This window comes from Neoarius graeffei, chromosome 18 (genome assembly GCF_027579695.1).
Source record: "Neoarius graeffei isolate fNeoGra1 chromosome 18, fNeoGra1.pri, whole genome shotgun sequence".
NCBI lineage: Eukaryota > Metazoa > Chordata > Actinopteri > Siluriformes > Ariidae > Neoarius > Neoarius graeffei.
In genome coordinates, this window is record NC_083586.1 from 21514619 (window position 1) to 21535283 (window position 20665).

General features: G+C 40.7%; 1 protein-coding gene across 1 annotated transcript in view; it reads left to right on the top strand.

The window, feature by feature from the left end:
• The window catches only part of si:dkeyp-9d4.3 (caskin-1), a 113302-nt gene that overhangs the window by 42336 nt on the left and 50301 nt on the right, over nucleotides 1-20665 (top strand). The window contains exon 2 of the mRNA XM_060899438.1: nucleotides 4863-4914. Coding sequence (XP_060755421.1) covers nucleotides 4863-4914 — 52 coding nt within the window. The remainder of the gene's footprint in view (nucleotides 1-4862; nucleotides 4915-20665) is intronic.

The following is a 20665-nucleotide window of genomic DNA, read 5'->3' on the forward strand; positions in this document are numbered from 1 at the left end:
GGTCAGTAATTCTGGTGGGTCTGGTAATTTTTGGGTGGAGACTCATACTGTACATGGTATTAATAAATTCCTCAGTCATACTGTGCTTATTAGGGTTCAACAGCTCAATATTAGTATCCCCACAAATGAAGATAGCTTTCATATATTCTATATTCATTACATGTAAAGTGAAATATTTAAAACCCTTTTTGTTTTAATTTTGATGATTATGGCTTATAGCTCATGAAAATCAGAAATCCAGTATCTCAAATTATTAGAATATTCCCTAAGATCAATCAAAAAAAGGATTTACAATACAGAAATGTCCAACTTCTGAAAAGTATATTCATTTATACACTCAATACTTGGCTGGGGCTCCTTTACCATAAATTACTGTATCAATGCGGTGTGGCATGGAGGTAATCAGTCTGTGGCACTGCTGAGGTGTTATTGAAGCCCAGGTTGCTTTGATAGTGGTCTTCAGCGTATCTGTATTTTTGGGTCAGGTGTTTCTCATCTTCCTCTTGACAATACCCCATAGATTCTCTATGGGGTTCAGGTCAGGCAAGTTGGCTGGCCAATCAAACACAGTAATATCATGGTCAGCAAACCATTTGGTAGTAGTTTTGGCACTGTGGGTAGGTGCTAAGTCCTGCTGAAAAAGGAAATCGGCATCTCCAAAAAGCTCGTCAGCAGATGGAAGCATGAAGTGCTCTAAAATCTCCTGGTAGATGGCTGTGTTGACTTTGGACTTGATAAAATACAGTGGACCAACACCAGCAGATGACATGGCACCCCAAATCATCACAGACTGTGGAAACCTCACACTGGGCTTCAAACACCTTGGATTCTGTGCCTCTCCACTCTTCCTCCAGACTCTAGAACCGTGATTTCCAAATTAAATGCAAAATGTACTTTCATCTGAAAAGAGGACTTTGGACCACTGAGCAACAGTCCATTTCTTTCTCTCCTTAGCCCAGATACTGTAAGACACTTCTGACATTGTCTCTGGCTCAGGAGTAGCTTGATATTAGGAATGCGAAAGTTGTGTCCCCTTTCTTGAAGATGTCTGTTCGTGATGGATCTTGATACACTGACACCAGCCTCAGTCCACTCCTTGTGAAGCTCTCCCAAGTTCTTGAGTCAACTTTTCTTAATAATCCTCTCAAGACTGCGGCCATCCCTGTTGCTTGTGCACCTTTTCCAGCCACCCTTTTCAGCAATGACCTTTTGTGGCTTATCCTCCTTGTGGAGGGCATCAGTGATTATCTTCTGGACAACAGTCAAGTCAGCAGTCTTCCCCATGATTGTGGTTGTGTGTACTGAACTAGACCGAGAGATGCACTGTGTTCATACTGTTTTACTCAAACTCGAAATTAAATATTCTAATATTTTGAGATGTTTTTTTTTTGTACTGTATGCCATACTGATTAAAATTAAAATAGAAAAATGCTTGAAACATTTTAGTTTATGTGTAATGAGTCTATAATATATAACATTTTCACTTTCTTAAATAACTGATGGAAAATATTGAACTTTTTCACAATATTCTAATTTTTTTTAGGTCATATTTATGCAGAAATCTAGAAAATTCTAAAGGGTTCACAAACTTTCAAGCACCACTGTAGGTAGGTAGATAGATAGATAGATAGATAGATAGATAGATAGATAGATAGATAGATAGATAGTAAGCAAAAAAGAAAAAGAAAGGAAGAAAAAAGGAAATTAAAAAAGAGATAGATAGATAGATAGATAGATAGATAGATAGATAGATAGATAGATAGATAGATAGATAGATATGAAACAAAAATACTGGAAAAGAAGGAAACAGAAAAAAGAAGTAATGAAAAGAAAAAGGAAGGAAGAATCAAATAAAAAGAAAAAGGAAGAAATGAAAATAATGAAAAACAAGAAATGAAAGAAAAAGAAAAGAAAGGTAGAAAGAAATGTAATAATACAGATGCAGAAAATAAACACGGAAATAGCAGTTTTAAAAGAAAAGAGATTCTGCACATCACTCAGGAAATGAGTAGAAGATCTGAAGAGAGAGAGAGTGTGTGTGTGTGTGTGTGTGTGTGTGTGTGTGTGTGTGTGTGTGTGTGTGTGTGTGTTGTTGAGATCACAGCACTTGTCCCAGATTGTTCCACAGAGGAGATTAAGCGTCTCTTTAGATAAAAACAGAAGCAGGACACACTGAGTGCTGAACTCTGGATTCTGATTGGTCCGGAGCTGTTCACTCGATTGCCATAACAGGTTTATATTAGTGCGCTTGTTATAATACATTATCGTTTCTATAGTAATGGCTCATTCACGGGGACGTGAAGCATGTAATTCAAGATTCAAGATGTTTATTTGTCATATACACAATAACAGACACAGCAGTTTATTATTAGGTAATGAAATTCTTATACCAAACTACACTTACCAAAATAAAAAGAAATATATATATATATATATATATATATATATATAAAATATGAAATATAAAATATAAAGTGCATATGGAATGCAAAATATAAAGGTAGAGTGAAAAATGAAGATAACATTAAAAAAAAAAGGAGAGGCAAACAAACAATGTGTAAACATAGAGGTAGATATACTGTGCAATGTCTAGTGCAAAATTGCTAATATAATCCGTGGCTCAAAGCCTGATGGAAATATAGTCACCTAATCGTCACCTAATCGCCGATCAGGTGACGTTTTCTCGAAGATGTTTGTTGAACATTTATGGAAGGAGTCTCCAGTGTCAGCGCTGTAACAGTCAGAGGAAGGAAGTCCCAGTCCCTGTTGCTATAGAAATGACAATGTACGACAACGAACGCGTGTCTATAAACCTGTGATTCAAAATACAGTTAAGGGAAATGAATCAACGCCTTGTATGAGACATTCAGATCCAAACCTCAGTTCAGGATCTTCATCATCGTCGTCATCATTGTGATGAAGGTCAGGGTTTCCATGGAAACCTCCTACATCTCCCAGAAGCATGTAGCTATAAAGGTATGAATAATTTATCACTTCTGACTGTTTCCCAAACGCCTCACACCGAGTATGTGTGTGTGTGTGTGTGTGTGTGTGTGTGTGTGTGTGTGAGAGAGAACCTTCCTTTTGACGTTATACACCTGGCTCCACCTACTTTGTGTCACCACAGAGATGCAATACTCCATGTTAAATGTTGCAGTTAAATTTTCTGTCAGGTGTTTTAAGCCACATTGTGTGTGTGTGTGTGTGTGTGTGTGTGTGTGTGTGTGTGTGTGTGTGTGTGGTTGAGAGAGTAATAAATCAACTGGTAACTCAATGTTTGTGTTGCAGTGTAATTAACGCAAAACATCTCATTGTAAAGCTATTAAACGTTTTTGTTTTACAGACCAGTTTTTTTAAATCTCATAATTAACTAATGGGTGTTAATTAGTTTCAAATTAATTAATCTGAAACCATGGCGTGTGAAGAACGCTTGTTTATACATATGGAATGGCTTCATGAGCATGTTAAGTATAATGAAAGCATTAACGGTGCATACACTCAGCAAAACACACACACACACACACACGCTACTTCATTGTTTAATGAAATATCTTCTTGCATTTACATATTTTTCCAGTCTTCTTCCCTCCACACTCACTCTCTCTCACACACACACACACACACACACACCCCCTCTCATTTTCAGTCTCACACTCCCTCTGCCATCTGGACCACTCTCATTTTGTGCACACAGACACACACACACACACATATATCTGGCATGCTGTTTTCACATCTGGAGAGCAGAGCATTGGGTAACGGAATCTGATTCTTAAATATGAAATACATCTCTGCTATGGACAATTGGGTGTTTTTACTCTAGTGGAACTGTGTGTGTATGTGTGTTTGGAAGGTAATAACTAGCTGCGATGCGCGTTTCATACATGTGTAATTACTTGCAAGCTCTACCTGCTGCTTTCAGATTCCCTACAGTGAAATTTCATCAACACTTTTCCAAGCGCTAGCGTTTTTATTTTCGATATGCACAACACTACGGAATAGCTAACGGGTAATAAAAATGGAAATTGCGTCGACATTATGAGATCTTTACAGCGTCCTGGGTCCCCCCCCCCAGGACTAAAATTGTAGCCTGATTATTAATAGATAATTACACAAGTAACATCAGTGTGCTTTAAAGATGCCTCAAATCTTTTGCTTTGAGAAATGAATTGCACGTTTATGTGAATAAATGACTTCAGTCTTGCTGATAATTATCACAATTATGATTAAAGTAAAGAATAAACTTTTTGTATAGAAAGTTGCGCCGTCTAGTGACGACTCCCTCAAACGCGTGCTCACAATTTACCGTATAATCTAAAGACCTTTTTACGTTTCAGGTTTTACGCCACTGTTTACGCAGCGAGGCGAATCAGCTTACATACGCGCTCAAGTCCATTTCCTGAGCTTTATTAAAATCACCTTCGTGTGTTTCACGCCTCTGAAGTTGCCAGATGTTTCTTCAGTAGAAGACTTTCAACAAAATGGCTTCCACTCGTTCTTCAAACAGCACTTGATCCAGCACATGATATTATCCTGCGTTTTATTTTACTCTGATACTGAATTGTAGCTATGGGTTACAAAATCGAGGTCATTTTAAGATGGTTTTAATTTGATATTTTGACGACTTGTCAGATTAATAGAATAATGCAAGATTTTTGTTAACTTCTGTAAAGAAAACGTGCCCACGAGTGCATGGAAGGATAAGCTGACCGAGCTACAGCTCAGAGTTTCAATCAGTTATCAGCTACAAATCATTTACAGATAATTTGTCATAAATCTTAATGAAAGATTTCGATTACGGAAGTCTTTTGTCAAGTAACGAAGCCTTGCTTTGATTTAATTCCTCTTTCTGTCTCTCTCAGAGCTCCTGGGTTCTGCCAAGCGGATCAACGTGAATTTTCAGGACACAGATGGGTAAGTTTAAGGTTCAGACACACAAACAGGCGGCAAATTAAAGGGAAAATGTTTCAACGTACCAATGGAACGTGGATTAGTTTATTGATTTGGTGCTGTAACGAGTCTGGGGAGCAGATTTAATGCTTTTTTGCATCGATTCATCAAACCATTCACCAGGGAGAACTCATGCCTTGTGCTTAGGGGTGGAGTCATCCTGGAAGAGACCACGCCCATCAGGATTGAAATGTTTCACTATACTGGAGTATAAAGGTGATCGGTCAGAAGGACGTTGTGTTGATTTAGGGGATGAGTCCATGCAAAGTATGGCAACGAAATAAGTAAATGGCCCCAAGCACTAAATACGAGCAGCTACTATTCTGAAATTATATCACGACAACTTTTGAATTATTACTTTTACTAGGCATATCAGGTGGAAATTCAAATTCAATCCAAATTGCTTGAAACTGCTCTTGTTGAATTCAGAATTGAATGCAGAACAAGATACTTTTTACAGAATTAAAATATGTTTATCCGTTCTCAAGATATTACAAATCAAAGATTGAAGAAACGGCTTAACTTTTAGAAAACTGCCGTAATATTCTGTCTGACGATCACATGGTCCAAAATGGGCCTCATTAACCAATGAGATCAAATGTTTTTCTTAGTAACTTTTATTTTTCAAGATATTTACATGGACATTAGCAGGACATAGATGGTTGTATACTGAATGCAAAGTTTGAAAAATGAATAAAAACAAATTATGCAAATTAGTATTAATTAGTACGAATTATGCTAATTAGGTTAAATCGGTACACTCTTCTTCGAAGTTTCACCAAGTGGCTTTATTTGTGCAATATAAATCTGATCTTAACTCTCATTTATACATCACAAAGAAGGAGAAATCATTGTTAATTATAAAATATGCATAAATAAGCATTGAATGCCATTCACATCTACCATTCTCTATCAAAATAAAAAAGTAATAAAAGATTATTTCTAATACCCTGTCAGTGCTCTGCAGGCCTTTGTATTTCTCAAAAGTAGGGCCTATTAGTGTTTATATGAAAGAATATAAATGATAATATTCACAAATTTCAAGGCGAACCTCGAAAAAACTGTGTGATCCACATCTAAAAAACAATTCACATTAACTGAATTGAAATTGACACTCGCGTTTCTGACTTCCAGTTTTTTTTAAAATCTCATTCCGACCATTAAGATCTCAGTATTTTTCATCAAAACAACTCCAGTTGTATTCTAAAATAGTTATTTATTTACATGAATCAATTTGATTTGAAAAAATAAGTAGGTAAAGCTATGAAAACTCACTTCAAAGTCTCTCGTGAAGCATAACATCAAAACTAGCAGACGGAAAATTTTGCTGAATCCTTCATCAGAAACAGTGAGAGCAAGAGAACATCCCTATAAAAGCTATCTGATTGATAGTCACGAGTAATCCAGTCGGAAACCGATCAGAAGAGAGAGAGAGCCTGAACGCTTTCTCGTGACTCAGAAAGCACCGGCAGTTTACCAACGTCACGCGAGCAGAGTTTTTACTCTGTTGTACCAACTTCATCCTGCCGTTACTCCCAAAGTATTGAACAGTTCTTAATGAGATTAATTTCGTTGGGAAGCAGTGATTATAAGCTTTTTAATGATATTATTCAGGATGGAAAATATTCAAGAGTTAAGCAATGACAGATTTGGAAATGCAGATGAGCGTCTGGATCAGGGGTCACCAAACTTTTTTCTCTGGGGGCCACATTGTCATTCCTGACTGTGATGGGGGGCCGGGGTCGGGTCAGCTATATAACATAGAATTGTATGACCCAGACAAATATGACCACCAGCAGGCCTCATTGTGTAGTAGAGATTACTAGCCTGGCACAGCCATCCCCACTACTCTATCCACACTACTCTATCCCCCACTACTATATCCCCCCACTACTATATCCCCCCACTACTATATCCCCCACTACTATATCCCCCACTACTCTATCCCCCACTACTATATCCCCACTACTATATCCCCACTACTATATCCCCCCACTACTATATCCCCCACCACTTTTGATACTGTTGATCACAACATACTGCTATATCGACTTGAACACTGGGTTGGATTGACTGGTAAAGTTATCAATTGGTTAAATTCATACTTAAAAGATAGAAGCTTTTTTGTTACCATGGGAAATTGTTCCTCAACGTCAATGTCCTTGACCTGTGGTGTCCTCCAGGGGTCGATTCTTGGACCATTACTTTTCAACCTTTATATGCTCCCACTTGGGCAAATTATCAATAACAATTCAATTTTGTATCACTGCTATGCAGATGACACCCAAATTTATTTTGCTTTATCACCTAATGATTATGCCCCCCTTGAATGTCTTTACCAGTGTATCGATCAAATTAAAAACTGGATGTCACAAAATTTTCTTCAGCTGAACTCAGATAAAACAGAAGTAATTATATTTGGAAAAAAAGATGAAAGACTCAGGATTACCAGTATTCTTGACACAAAAGGGATTAAAACTAAAGAAATGGTTAAAAATCTTGATGTTTTCATTGACAGCGAGCTAAACTTTGACAGTCACATGAAAGCAATCACTAAAACGGCATTCTATCACCTAAAAAACATTTCCAAACTAAGAGGACTTATGTCAAAAAATGATCTGGAAAAACTGATACATGCCTTCATCTCTAGTAGGGTTGATTACTGCAATGGCCTTTTCACAGGCCTGCCAAAAAAGACCATCAAACGACTTCAGCTGGTGCAAAATGCAGCGGCTAGGGTTCTCACACGAACAAAAAGAACAGAGCACATTACTCCAATTCTAAACGTCCCTTCACTGGCTTCCAATAAGCTACAGAATTGACTTTAAAGCATTGCTGCTGGTGTACAAATCTCTAAATGGTACAGGGCCCAATTACCTCCCTGATATGTTGCAGCGGCCTAACCCAATCAGATCTACCAGATCAAAACAGAAAAATTTACTATTAAAACCTGTTGTTAAAACAAAGTGTGGCGAAGCAGCTTTTAGCTACTATGCAGTACAGCTATGGAACCAACTGCCAGAGGACATTAAAAATGCTCCTGCTGTTGGCAGCTTCAAATCTAGGTTAAAGACCAAGCTGTTTTCAGATGCTTTCTGTTAAATAATTAATATTGTCTTCCTTACATGTTTTTATAATCTGTACTTTTACAGTTTCTGCATGTTTCAAATTTTACTTAACTTTTATTCTATTTTATTCTGCTGTTTTTTTTCTCCCCCATTTGAACTTCTACTTCATTTTATTTTTTTTATTTCTACTATTGTTTAATTCTTATTATATTTTTCCCATTTATTTTATGTAATTTTATTCTCTATTGTTTACTGTTTTGCTTTTACTTCTGTAAAGCACATTGAACTGCCACTGTGTATGAAATGTGCTATATAAATAAACTTGCCTTGCCTTGCCTTACTCTATCCCCACTACTCTATCCACACTACTCTATCCCCCACTACTATATCCCCACTACTATATCCCCCACTACTATATCCACACTACTATATCCCCCACTACTATATCCACACTACTATATCCCCCACTACTATATCCCCCACTACTATATCCACACTACTATATCCCCCACTACTATATCCACACTACTATATCCACACTACTATATCCACACTACTATATCCTCCACTACTATATCCCCACTACTATATCCACACTACTATATCCCCCACTACTATATCCACACTACTATATCCACACTACTATATCCACACTACTATATCCCCCACTACTATAGCCCCACTACTATATCCCCACTACTATATCCACACTACTATATCCCCACTACTATATCCACACTACTATATCCCCACTACTATATCCACACTACTATATCCACACTACTATATCCCCCACTACTATATCCCCCACTACTATATCCACACTACTATATCCCCCACTACTATATCCACACTACTATATCCCCCACTACTATATCCACACTACTATATCCACACTACTATATCCTCCACTACTATATCCTCCACTACTATATCCCCCACTACTATATCCCCCACTACTATATCCACACTACTATATCCCCCACTACTATATCCACACTACTATATCCACACTACTATATCCACACTACTATATCCCCACTACTATATCCACACTACTATATCCACACTACTATATCCCCCACTACTATATCCACACTACTATATCCACACTACTATATCCCCCACTACTATATCCCCACTACTATATCCCCACTACTATATCCACACTACTATATCCACACTACTATATCCCCACTACTATATCCACACTACTATATCCCCACTACTATATCCACACTACTATATCCACACTACTATATCCACACTACTATATCCTCCACTACTATATCCCCACTACTATATCCCCACTACTATATCCACACTACTATATCCCCACTACTATATCCACACTACTATATCCCCCACTACTATATCCCCACTACTATATCCCCACTACTATATCCCCACTACTATATCAACACTACTATATCCCCACTACTATATCCCCACTACTATATCCACACTACTATATCCACACTACTATATCCACACTACTATATCCACACTACTATATCAACACTACTATATCCACACTACTATATCAACACTACTATATCCCCCACTACTATATCCCCCACTACTATATCCCCGCTACTATATCCCCCACTACTATATCCACACTATTATATCAACACTACTATATCCCCACTACTATATCCCCCACTACTATATCAACACTACTATATCCCCACTACTATATCCACACTACTATATCAACACTACTATATCCACACTACTATATCCACACTACTATATCAACACTACTATATCCCCCACTACTATATCCCCACTACTATATCCACACTACTATATCCACACTACTATATCCACACTACTATATCCTCCACTACTATATCCCCACTACTATATCCACACTACTATATCCACACTACTATATCCACACTACTATATCCACACTACTATATCCACACTACTATATCCTCCACTACTATATCCCCACTACTATATCCACACTACTATATCCCCACTACTATATCCACACTACTATATCCCCCACTACTATATCCACACTACTATATCCCCCACTACTATATCCCCACTACTATATCCCCACTACTATATCCCCACTACTATATCCCCACTACTATATCCACACTACTATATCCCCCACTACTATATCCACACTACTATATCCCCCACTACTATATCCCCACTACTATATCAACACTACTATATCCACACTACTATATCCCTGCTACTATATCCCCCACTACTATATCCACACTACTATATCAACACTACTATATCCCCACTACTATATCCCCCACTACTATAGCCCCACTACTATATCCCCACTACTATATCAACACTACTATATCCCCACTACTATATCCACACTACTATATCAACACTACTATATCCACACTACTATATCCACACTACTATATCAACACTACTATATACCCCACTACTATATCCCCACTACTATATCAACACTACTATATCCACACTACTATATCAACACTACTATATCCCCCACTACTATATCCCCACTACTATATCAACACTACTATATCCCCCTCTACTATATCCCCCACTACTATATCAACACTACTATATCCCCCACTACTATATCAACACTACTATATCCACACTACTATATCCCCCACTACTATATCAACACTACTATATCCCCACTACTATATCAACACTACTATATCCCCCACTACTATATCCCCACTACTATATCAACACTACTATATCCACACTACTATATCCCCCACTACTATATCCACACTACTATATCCCCACTACTATATCAACACTACTATATCAACACTACTATATCCCCACTACTATATCCCCACTACTATATCCCCACTACTATATCCACACTACTATATCCACACTACTATATCCCCACTACTATATCCCCACTACTATATCCACACTACTATATCCCCCACTACTATATCCACACTACTATATCCACACTACTATATCCACACTACTATATCCCCCACTACTATATCCACACTACTATATCCACACTACTATATCCCCACTACTATATCCCCCCACTACTATATCCCCCACTACTATATCCACACTACTATATCCACACTACTATATCCCCACTACTATATCCACACTACTATATCCACACTACTATATCCACACTACTATATCAACACTACTATATCAACACTACTGTATCAACACTACTATATCAACACTATTATATCCCCACTAGATTCCTGGCACATATTTGTTTATCTTTACTAGTGGTTTGCAAAAGTAGTAATCGAGTCTTCACACTTTGTTTTAATTTGAAATACCACTGATATTCCATTTATTTATTTTCTAATAAAAATAACATCAAAGCTTTCGAGGTAAGAAACATCTGCCTAGTTGAGGTGATTGACACTGGCAAAGGTGAGTGGAAAATTATAAATTGTAGGTAGGCCTGTTGATATTATTAATAATATTAATAATAATTTTGTGCAGCACTTAATAAAGGTCAAATAAATAGGCCTATAAAATAAATACATTTTAAAAAACAGTGAAATTATAATAATATGAGCAATAGAGCAATAGATCACAGCAGTTGTGCTGTGTCCTGCACGTCATTGCTCTCATCCATGGCCAAAGCAAAAAACTCGAATTCTGACGCTTTCTCATTCAGCTGGTCATACACGTTGTCCCCCAAATCTTCGGTTCGCCTGGTCATAGTAGGTGCGGAGAGACTCACCGCGTTGAGCACATCCTTCTTATCGGGACACACCTACTCGGCCACAGCAAGCATGCATACTTTAACAAAGTCCCCATCAGTAAACGGCTTTCCATGGGTAGCTAGTAGGTGAGCTACCTTATAGCTAGCTCGGACAGCAGCCTGGTTGATCTGGGTTTGGCGAAGGAATACATTCTGTTGTGCAGCCAGTCCGCATTTCATCCTCCGAATCCTGTCTTCTCTTGTTTGCCCTCGCAAACTAGCATACTCTTTGTGGCGGGTTTCGTAGTGACGACGCAGATTATATTCTTTGAAAACCGACACACTTTCTTTACATACAAGACAAACTGCACGGTCCTTACACTGAACGAAAAAATAATCGGTGGTCCACTGTTCTTTAAAAACTCTGCACTCTCTGTCAACTTTTCACTTACCACTAGCCATTTTGCTGTCCTGAACACTGACAGTTCTCTATGCATGCGCTGCCTGTCACTGCTTGATCGCGAGCATATGACGAAAATTCGGAAAATATGAATAGTTCATTTTATAACTAAATATCAATTTTAATTGATAAAATCAACAAAATACAAGATGCAGATATGTTATTATTTGCCAAAAAGCAATTTTAAAAAATAGGCCATGACCACTTTTGGGGATTGCCTCATAGGGCCGGTTCAAGTGGTGAGGGGCAGAGGGGCTGAGGGGCCGGTCAAAGGGGGGGTGGCAGGCCGGAGTCAGCCCGCGGGCCGTAGTTTGAAGACCCCTGGTCTGGATGGACAATTTTCACAGCACGGCCAGAGTCAACGTTCAACTATATTGGTTACATTTACATAGTTTGTTGAACTTTTTCTAAAATATTATACTATGTCTAAAATATTAGCTGCATAAAATCACCCTTTCTTAGTCTAAGGAAAAATAAAATGTATAAATGATCACCTCACATATTTGAGAACCCCTAGGTGATTTTTAAGGGTTTTATACAGTGGTGCTTGAAAGTTTGTGAACCCTTTAGAATTTTCTATATTTCTGCATAAATACAACCTAAAACATCATCAGATTTTCACACAAGTCTTAAAAGTAGATAAAGAGAACCCAGTTAAACAAATGAGACAAAAATATTATACTTGGTCATTTATTTATTGAGGAAAATGATCCAATATTACATATCTGTGAGTGGCAAAAGTATGTGGACCTTTGCTTTCAGTATCTGGTGTGAGCCCCTTGTGCAGTAATAACTGCAACTAATGCCGCTTTTCCACTACAAACGCGGCTGAGTTGGGCTGAGCCATGCCGTGCTGAGTTGAGCTGAGTGGGGCTGTTGGAGTTGCATTTCGACTACAACCGTGCTGAACCGTGCTGGCTGGAAGTGGGTGGACACATTGGGTGGAGTTAGCGAAAGTGGGTGGACGTCACGTGATGTCGTTAAGCAGCGCAAACAGTGACATCAGTGAGCTTTTAAGCGGTAGTCTCACGACCCGAATAGTAAACAATAAACATGGACATGGAGTCGTTAGTGTTGCTGGTCTTGGTTCTGTGGCTTGTTGTCACCGACAACGCCAACAGATACTGGCAAGAGCGTATAGATGAGGCGAGGCGCATAAGGCTTCAGAAATTTTCGTAATTCGTAATCCTTCTTCTTCCGGGTTTACGGTGTTTACAGATCCCAGCGTGCTCGCGGGGCGTGTGTGGGCATGTGAGGACACTCCTCCTCAACAATCAGTGCACAGGGGAGTGTCTCCTCACGCCCCCAGCCTCACTCGGCTCGCTTTGGCTCGCTTCAGCCCCACTCCAACACCGTGCGAGTTTTAGGGGCTAAGCAGGGCTGAAGCGAGCTGAGTCATGCTGTTTTTTGGTAGTCGAAACGCGAGCCGTGTCAGGCTGAAGTGAGCTGAAGCGAGCTGAAGTGAGCTGAAAAAGGGTAGTGGAAAAGGGCCATTTACGTTTGCGGTAACTGTTGATCAGTCCTGCACACTGGCTTGGAGGAATTTTAGCCCATTCCTTCGTACAGAACAGCTTCAACTCTGGGATGTTGGTGGGTTTCCTCACATGAACTGCTCGCTTCAGGTTCTTCCACAACATTTCGATTGGATTAAGGTCAGGACTTTGACTTGGCCATTCCAAAACATTAACTTTATTCTTCTTTAACTATTCTTTGGTAGAACGACTTGTGTGCTTAGGGTCGTTGTCTTGCTGCATGACCCACCTTCTCTTGAGATTCAGTTCATGGACAGATGTCCTGACATTTTCCTTTAGAATTTGCTGGTATAATTCAGAATTAATTGTTCCATCAATGATGGCAAGTCGTCCTGGCCCAGATGCAGCAAAACAGGCCCAAACCATGATACTATCATCACCATGTTTCACAGATGGGATAAGGTTCTTATGCTGGATTGCAGTGTTTTCCTTTCTCCAAACATAACGCTTCTCATTTAAACCAAAAATTCTATTTTGATCTCATCCGTCCACAGAACATTTTTCCAATAGTCTTCTGGCTTGTCCATGTGATCTTTAGCAAACTGCAGACGAGCAGCAATGTTCTTTTTGGAGAGCAGTGGTTTTCTCCTTGCAACCCTGCCATGCACACCATTGTTGTTCAGTGTTCTCCTGATGGTGGACTCATGAACATTAACATTAGCCAATGTGAGAGAGGCCTTCAGATGCTTAGAAGTTACCTGGGTTCCTTTGTGACCTCACTGACTATTACACGCCTTGCTCTTGGAGTGATCTTTGTTGGTCAACCACTCCTGGGGAGGGTAACAGTGGTCTTGAATTTCCTCCATTTGTACACAATCTGTCTGAGTGTGGATTGGTGGAGTCCAAACTCTTTAGAGATTGTTTTGTAACCTTTTCCAGCCTGATAAGCATCAACAACACTGTTTCTGAGGTCCTTAGAAATCTCCTTTGTTCGTGCCATGATACACTTCCACAAACGTGTTGTGAAGATCAGACTTTGATAGATCCCTGTTCTTTAAATAAAACAGGGTGCCCACTCACACCTGATTGTCATCCCATTGATTGAAAACACCTGACTCAAATTTCACCTTCAAAACAACTGCTAATCCTAGAGGTTCACATACTTTTGCCACTCACAGTTATGTAATATTGGATCATTTTCCTCAATAAATAAATGACCAAGTATTATATTTTTGTCTCATTTGTTTAACTGGGTTCTCTTTATCTACTTTTAGGACTTGTGTGAAAATCTGATGATGTTTTAGGTCATATTTATGCAGAAATATAGAAAATTCTAAAGGGTTCACAAACTTTCAAGCACTACTGTATGTAGGCCAGGGTTATAACTAATAATAGATAACTACATTTAGTTATATTTATTCTTTATTCTGTCGCAGAGACATTTGAATGAACAAAACACAAATCATTTGCGATCTGATTAGACCTGCATGTCCAAGCTTGTAGCTGAAGTCATCGTTAGCAGCCTGGATTAAAACCTTTCCTCTTTTAAAAAGCGTGAGATAATGACATGGTCAACACTCAGCTTATGTTGAATGCTGATGTGAAAATTACTTTTCCTTCCTGAGAAATGGATGTCCAGAGTAAGTGCTTAGTGCACTCTCATTTAGATACTAAAGGCCCTGTCACACTATAGCGTTTTGTTCGACGTTTGGTTGCGTTTTGAAAACTTTGAGAAACGCCGGGGAACGTCGACGTTCTTCAAATTAAGTTTCTAGGTCAACGATGTTCTAACGTTCTTGTAACACTTGGGTAACGCTCAGCCAACGTTCACTCAGCGTCAGGCGACGTTTGTGGTCGAAAATAGCAGCAAAACCTAGCATTCCATTGTGTTCTCAGCGCTTTGATAGCGTTCTCATAGCGTCCACAGCGCTTTGATAGCGTTCTCATAGCGTTTGGGTAGCGTCTGCCTTGCGTCCAGGTAACGTTTCATTGTTTATTCCATCGTCCAGCCAACGTTCTCGACGTTTGTCCAGCGTCTAGCTGACGTTCTCGACGTTTCCACAGCATCTGCCTAGCGTTCCTGTAGTGTTCGAGTAACGCGTGGAGCGTTTGTGTAACGTTCCTGTTATGTTTCGCCAACCTGCGGCTGGACGCGCAGTATAAAAGGGGGGCTTTTGGCCAGAGTGCATAACTTCCATTTCAACCACCGCGCAGTCAACATCGCAGAAGTATGCCTCCCAAGAGCAAGAGGGCCAGCAGCAGAGGTCGGGGCAGCAGCAGGGGCCAACGAGCAGCATCCTCTCCCAGCCAGGAGGTTGTTTCCATCACTGCAGAGGTCCATCCCCCTCCTGTTGAAAGCGAGGCTGACAGCCAGCCAGCCAGCAGCAGAAGCAGCCGAAGAACAAGAGGGCAACAATCACCCCCTCCAGGTCCCAGTTGCCATCTCCAGCCTCTCCAGGGTCTCCAGGGTCTAGCTCCTCCTCCTCCTCCAGAAGCTTGTCAGCAGCCTCCTCACAGGACAGAGGCAAGAGGCAGAAGAGCGACAGGATAAACTACAGCCTCTCTGAATCTGATGAGGCCATCATGGTCGAGTGGTTACAAGAGAACAGGACATTATGGGACTCTCAGCTCCTGGATTACCACAAGATTACCAACAAGGAGAAGTTGTGGGAGGCCCAGGCAGAGAAGATGCATAAGACAGTGAAGCACTTGAAGGGGTGGTTCCGGTCACTGCGGGATAAGAATACCAGACTCATGAAGCACAAGAGCGGTGACGGTGCCCCAAGAAGAACAGAGAGGGACGAGTGGGTGCTCAGCAACTTCAGATTCCTGCAGGAGGTAGTGCGACACAGACCGCAGCCAGCCAAGCCCATCCTACCCAGCAGAGCCTCAGCTGCAGCAACTGTCCAGGAGGAGGATTTACCGGTATCTGGACCTTCTATCACGGAGTCTACTGCCATACCTTCCAGACCTGCCACACCTGCCACAGCAGCCTCCAGCAGCAGCAGTTCCAAGAGGCCCAGAAGATCTGGACAGGATGAGGATACCACCACCGAGGATAACGTGTTGGGTACCCTGCAGGAGAAGGTCAAGGAGTCAGAGGCTATACTTAAGGGTTTGTTCCAGCCTCCAGCAGTGACCCCTGAGTCGACCTTTGCCAACTATGTGAGGGACAGCCTTCTCACAATGTCGAGCCTGAAGTTCAAGAAGGCCAGGGCCAGCATCAACAAGATCCTCACGCGGCTGATGGATGAAGACACTGAAGAGGAAGAGGAGGACCTGCCTATCTTCTTAGCTAGATGTCAGTCCGCCCCCCCTCCTGGCATCACAACCACCAGGCAAGCCCAGAGCGACATGTTTCAGCCGGACCCTAGCCAGTGGCATGACAACCCGCCCACTGGCACTCCTTGGCAGTCACAGAACAGGGAGTGGATGGCCAGATACCACCAGCAGCAGCCTCACTCGTCCTTCCAGCAGCCTCAGACGCCCTTCCAGCAGCCACACTCCTACTACCAGCCGCAAAGGTTCTTCCAGCAACAAAGTAGGAACTCTCCCGTCTTCCACACGCTGACAGCACCAGCCACCACCCATGCCTCCGTCTCTACGGCCATCAGCTCTGCAAGACACGCCATGGACCAGAGCAACCAAGGCAGCAGCTCTCCAGCCCTGGTTGTCACTTGTGCCGCCATGGACGTTACCGTGTTCCCCACCGGAGTGTCTACAGCAGCCAGTGTCAGCGACTTGTTCAGCACCCTGGACAGTCCAGTTCCAGTTGCCACCCCGTCCATGGCTACCTCTCTGAATGACACGCTGAACACTCCACAGCCACCAGTGGACCCAGAGACTGACTCTTAGAACTTTTGGTTAGGAATCTGTAAATAAATGTTGTACATATTTTGAACTTTGCTTGCTACTTGCATGAAACTTTCAATTTCTTGTTTTTAATATTGTACCCCCCAAAAAAATAATGAAAAAAATAAAAAATAAAACAAAAATTAAAAAAAAACAAAAATAAAGATAAATAAAAAATAAAAAAAAATAAAAAATAAAACAAAAATAAAGATAAATAAAAAAAAAATAAAGATAAATAAAAATAAAAAATAAAAAAAAAATAAAAAAAAAATAATAAAACAAAAATAAAGATAAATAAAAATAAAAAATAAAGATAAATAAAAATAAAAAATAAAACAAAAATAAAGATAAATAAAAAATAATAAAAAAACAAAAATAAAGAAAAAAAAAAAAAAAACATAAATAAAAAATAAAACAAAAATAAAGATAAATAAAAAATAAAACAAAAATAAAGATAAATAAAAAATAAAACAAAAATAAAGATAAATAAAAAATAAAAAATAAAACAAAAATAAAGATAAATAAAAAATTAAAAAATAATAAATAATAATAAATAAAAAAATAAAGATAAAAAAATGAAAAAAAAACCAATACAAAATAAAACTATGACATTTATTAATACTGTTTTATACGTTTGGTTACGTGAAAAGGGGTCGACCGGGAACTCAGTAAAATGAATAATTGAAAAAGAGATCGTGCCTAGAACAGATTGGCTAAAAAAGTAGGGCGATCAGTAAAAATAATTACTTCGAAATGACACACACAATTACATTTATTATTACTGTTATCTACAAATAAATCATTGTAAGTTACACATACAATATTTCAGTTTCTAAAAGTTGTGTCTACCAAAAAGTATAGTCTATATTAAGTCCATTCTGCATTGCAACACTAGGGTCCAGGTCTACACCATCCTGTCCTGCCAGTCCAGTGCCCCAGCTGAGGAGTTGACCCAGTGCTTGATGAGGTTCCTCTGCTTCTTGGCTTCCTTGGTCGCAGTGTTGGGGCCTGCAACAACCTGTGTGTCTTCCATATTGAAGCCATCTCTCCAGGCACCAGGCACAAAGTCTTCTTCTGGACCTTCTGGCTGGTCCAGCTGTTGGTTCTGCAGCGTTGGATATCTGACCCTCATCAAGTTGTGAAGGACCAAGCAGGTCTTCACTATCAGCTTCACAGTCTCTGGCTTGTGCTGCATAGTGCCAAGAATCACCTGGAACCTGTTGGCAAGGATCCCAAAGGCGTTCTCCACGACCCTCCTGGCTCTCGACAGTCTGTAGTTGAAAATGCGCTCCTCCTGTGATAGACCACGGAGACTGTAGGGCTTCATCATGTAGGCTCTCAGGGCAAAGGCGTCATCTCCAATGAAGAAGTATGGAACATCTGTAGTGTCTTGTGGGAGAGGTATAGGCTGTGGAAACCCAAGCAGGTCTTCTTCAGCTCCATGTTTCAGCTCACTGGAGTTGTAGATCTGGGCATCGGATGCTGATCCCAGGCCTCCAAGATCTGCCCACAGGAACTTGTAGTCAGAATCCACAAGGGCCAGCAACACGATGGAATAGAACCCCTTGTAGTTGTAGTACAAGGAGCCACTCTCTGCAGGACACCTAATGGCCACATGCTTGCCATCTAGTGCTCCCAGGACATGGGGGAAGTTCCACCTCTGATAGAATCTATCAGCAACTTCCTTCCACTCTTCTGGCGTACTGGGGCAGGTCAGCATCTCATCCAGGTACTCGTCCAGTATGGCATGGCAAACCTCTCTGACCACCAGTGACTGTGTGTTGTGAGGTACTCTCCAGCCAAACTTCTGCGAAGCATAGCTGTCACCAGAGGCAAGGTGTCGCAAAGTCAGGGCCAGCTTCATACCAGGGTCGAGGGCCGGTCTAAAGCGAGTGTCCTTCTTGGTGATCCTGGGACCAACTCTCTGTCTCAGCTCATCAAACATCACTGCTGGCATGCGCAGGAAGTTGTGGAAGGAGGCTTGGTCTTCAGCTTTGAGTTCAGCCATCAGCTTGTCATAAACACCAAACTGTGGTCGCCTTCCTATCCAGGGTCTCACCCAGCTCTTTCTCCCTCTCCTCTTCCTTTTCTTCTTTGACTCTGCCTTGGACATCTTAACCTGGTGCAATGCCAACTGCAGGAGGTTGTTGTGATGCATGAGAGCAGCAACAGCATACTGGTGTTTCTCTTGGTCTGTCATTATTCTGAAGTCTTCACTCTGTGAAAGTTCCAACAGGACTGTCGGTGGCCTCTGCAAGCCCCTTATATATGGCAAGTGCCTGCCAAATGCTCCTGAACGCTACCAGTAGGTTACAGGCGCGTTACAAGGATGTTACATGGACATTACACAGACGCTGGAAAAATTCAGAACGCTGACAGACGTTAGAAAGACGTTGAAAGAGCATTACATGAGCGTTAAGAACGCTCGGCGAACGCTGAAAAACGTTGGCAACACGCTGGACAGACGTTCGATGGATGTTACACAGGCGTTACGCAAGCGTTACCCAAGCGCTAGGCACGCGCTGGACACTCGACCCTGATGGGCCGGTGTCCACCTAGCGTCCAGGGAACGTCCTGACTTTCGAGTAACGTTCAAGTAACGCCCGCAAACTTTCGTGTAACGTTCCTCTAACGTGTAAGTAGCGTTTTGATAGAACGTCCTGAATTTTTGTGCACACCCAAAACTATTTTTCACCCTCAGCATTCGCCAACGTCCCTCGACGTTCCCCAACGTTTGTCGACGCTCGTCTAACTTTCTTGTAACTTTTTTCTAACGTTCTCGACGTTCCTCTGCGTTTCGCAACACGTTACTCGAACGCTGGTGAGAACGTCGTAGTGTGACAGGCCTCTAATACTAAATGTAAACACTTTCGTTTCAAAAATGTCTTTAACATGTTTAAAAAAAAAACATTGTATGGTGTACTGTATAAAAGAGCCTTCTCAAAGAATACGCGTAAAATCTCAATCAGTCCGGCTGTGATGGTTATATTAATACATTATTGTTTCTATAGTAACAGCTAATCTATCACATCATAGATGTGGTGATGTTTCAGAGTCTCCAGTGTCAGCACTTTGGAACCATCGCCAGGACAGAGGAGTTCACGCTTCTTGCGTTTTCTCAATAACATGAAAAGCTGTGTGTGTTTTTGTCTTATTAACTTCAAGAGAGAAAAAAGTGACGCTGGCA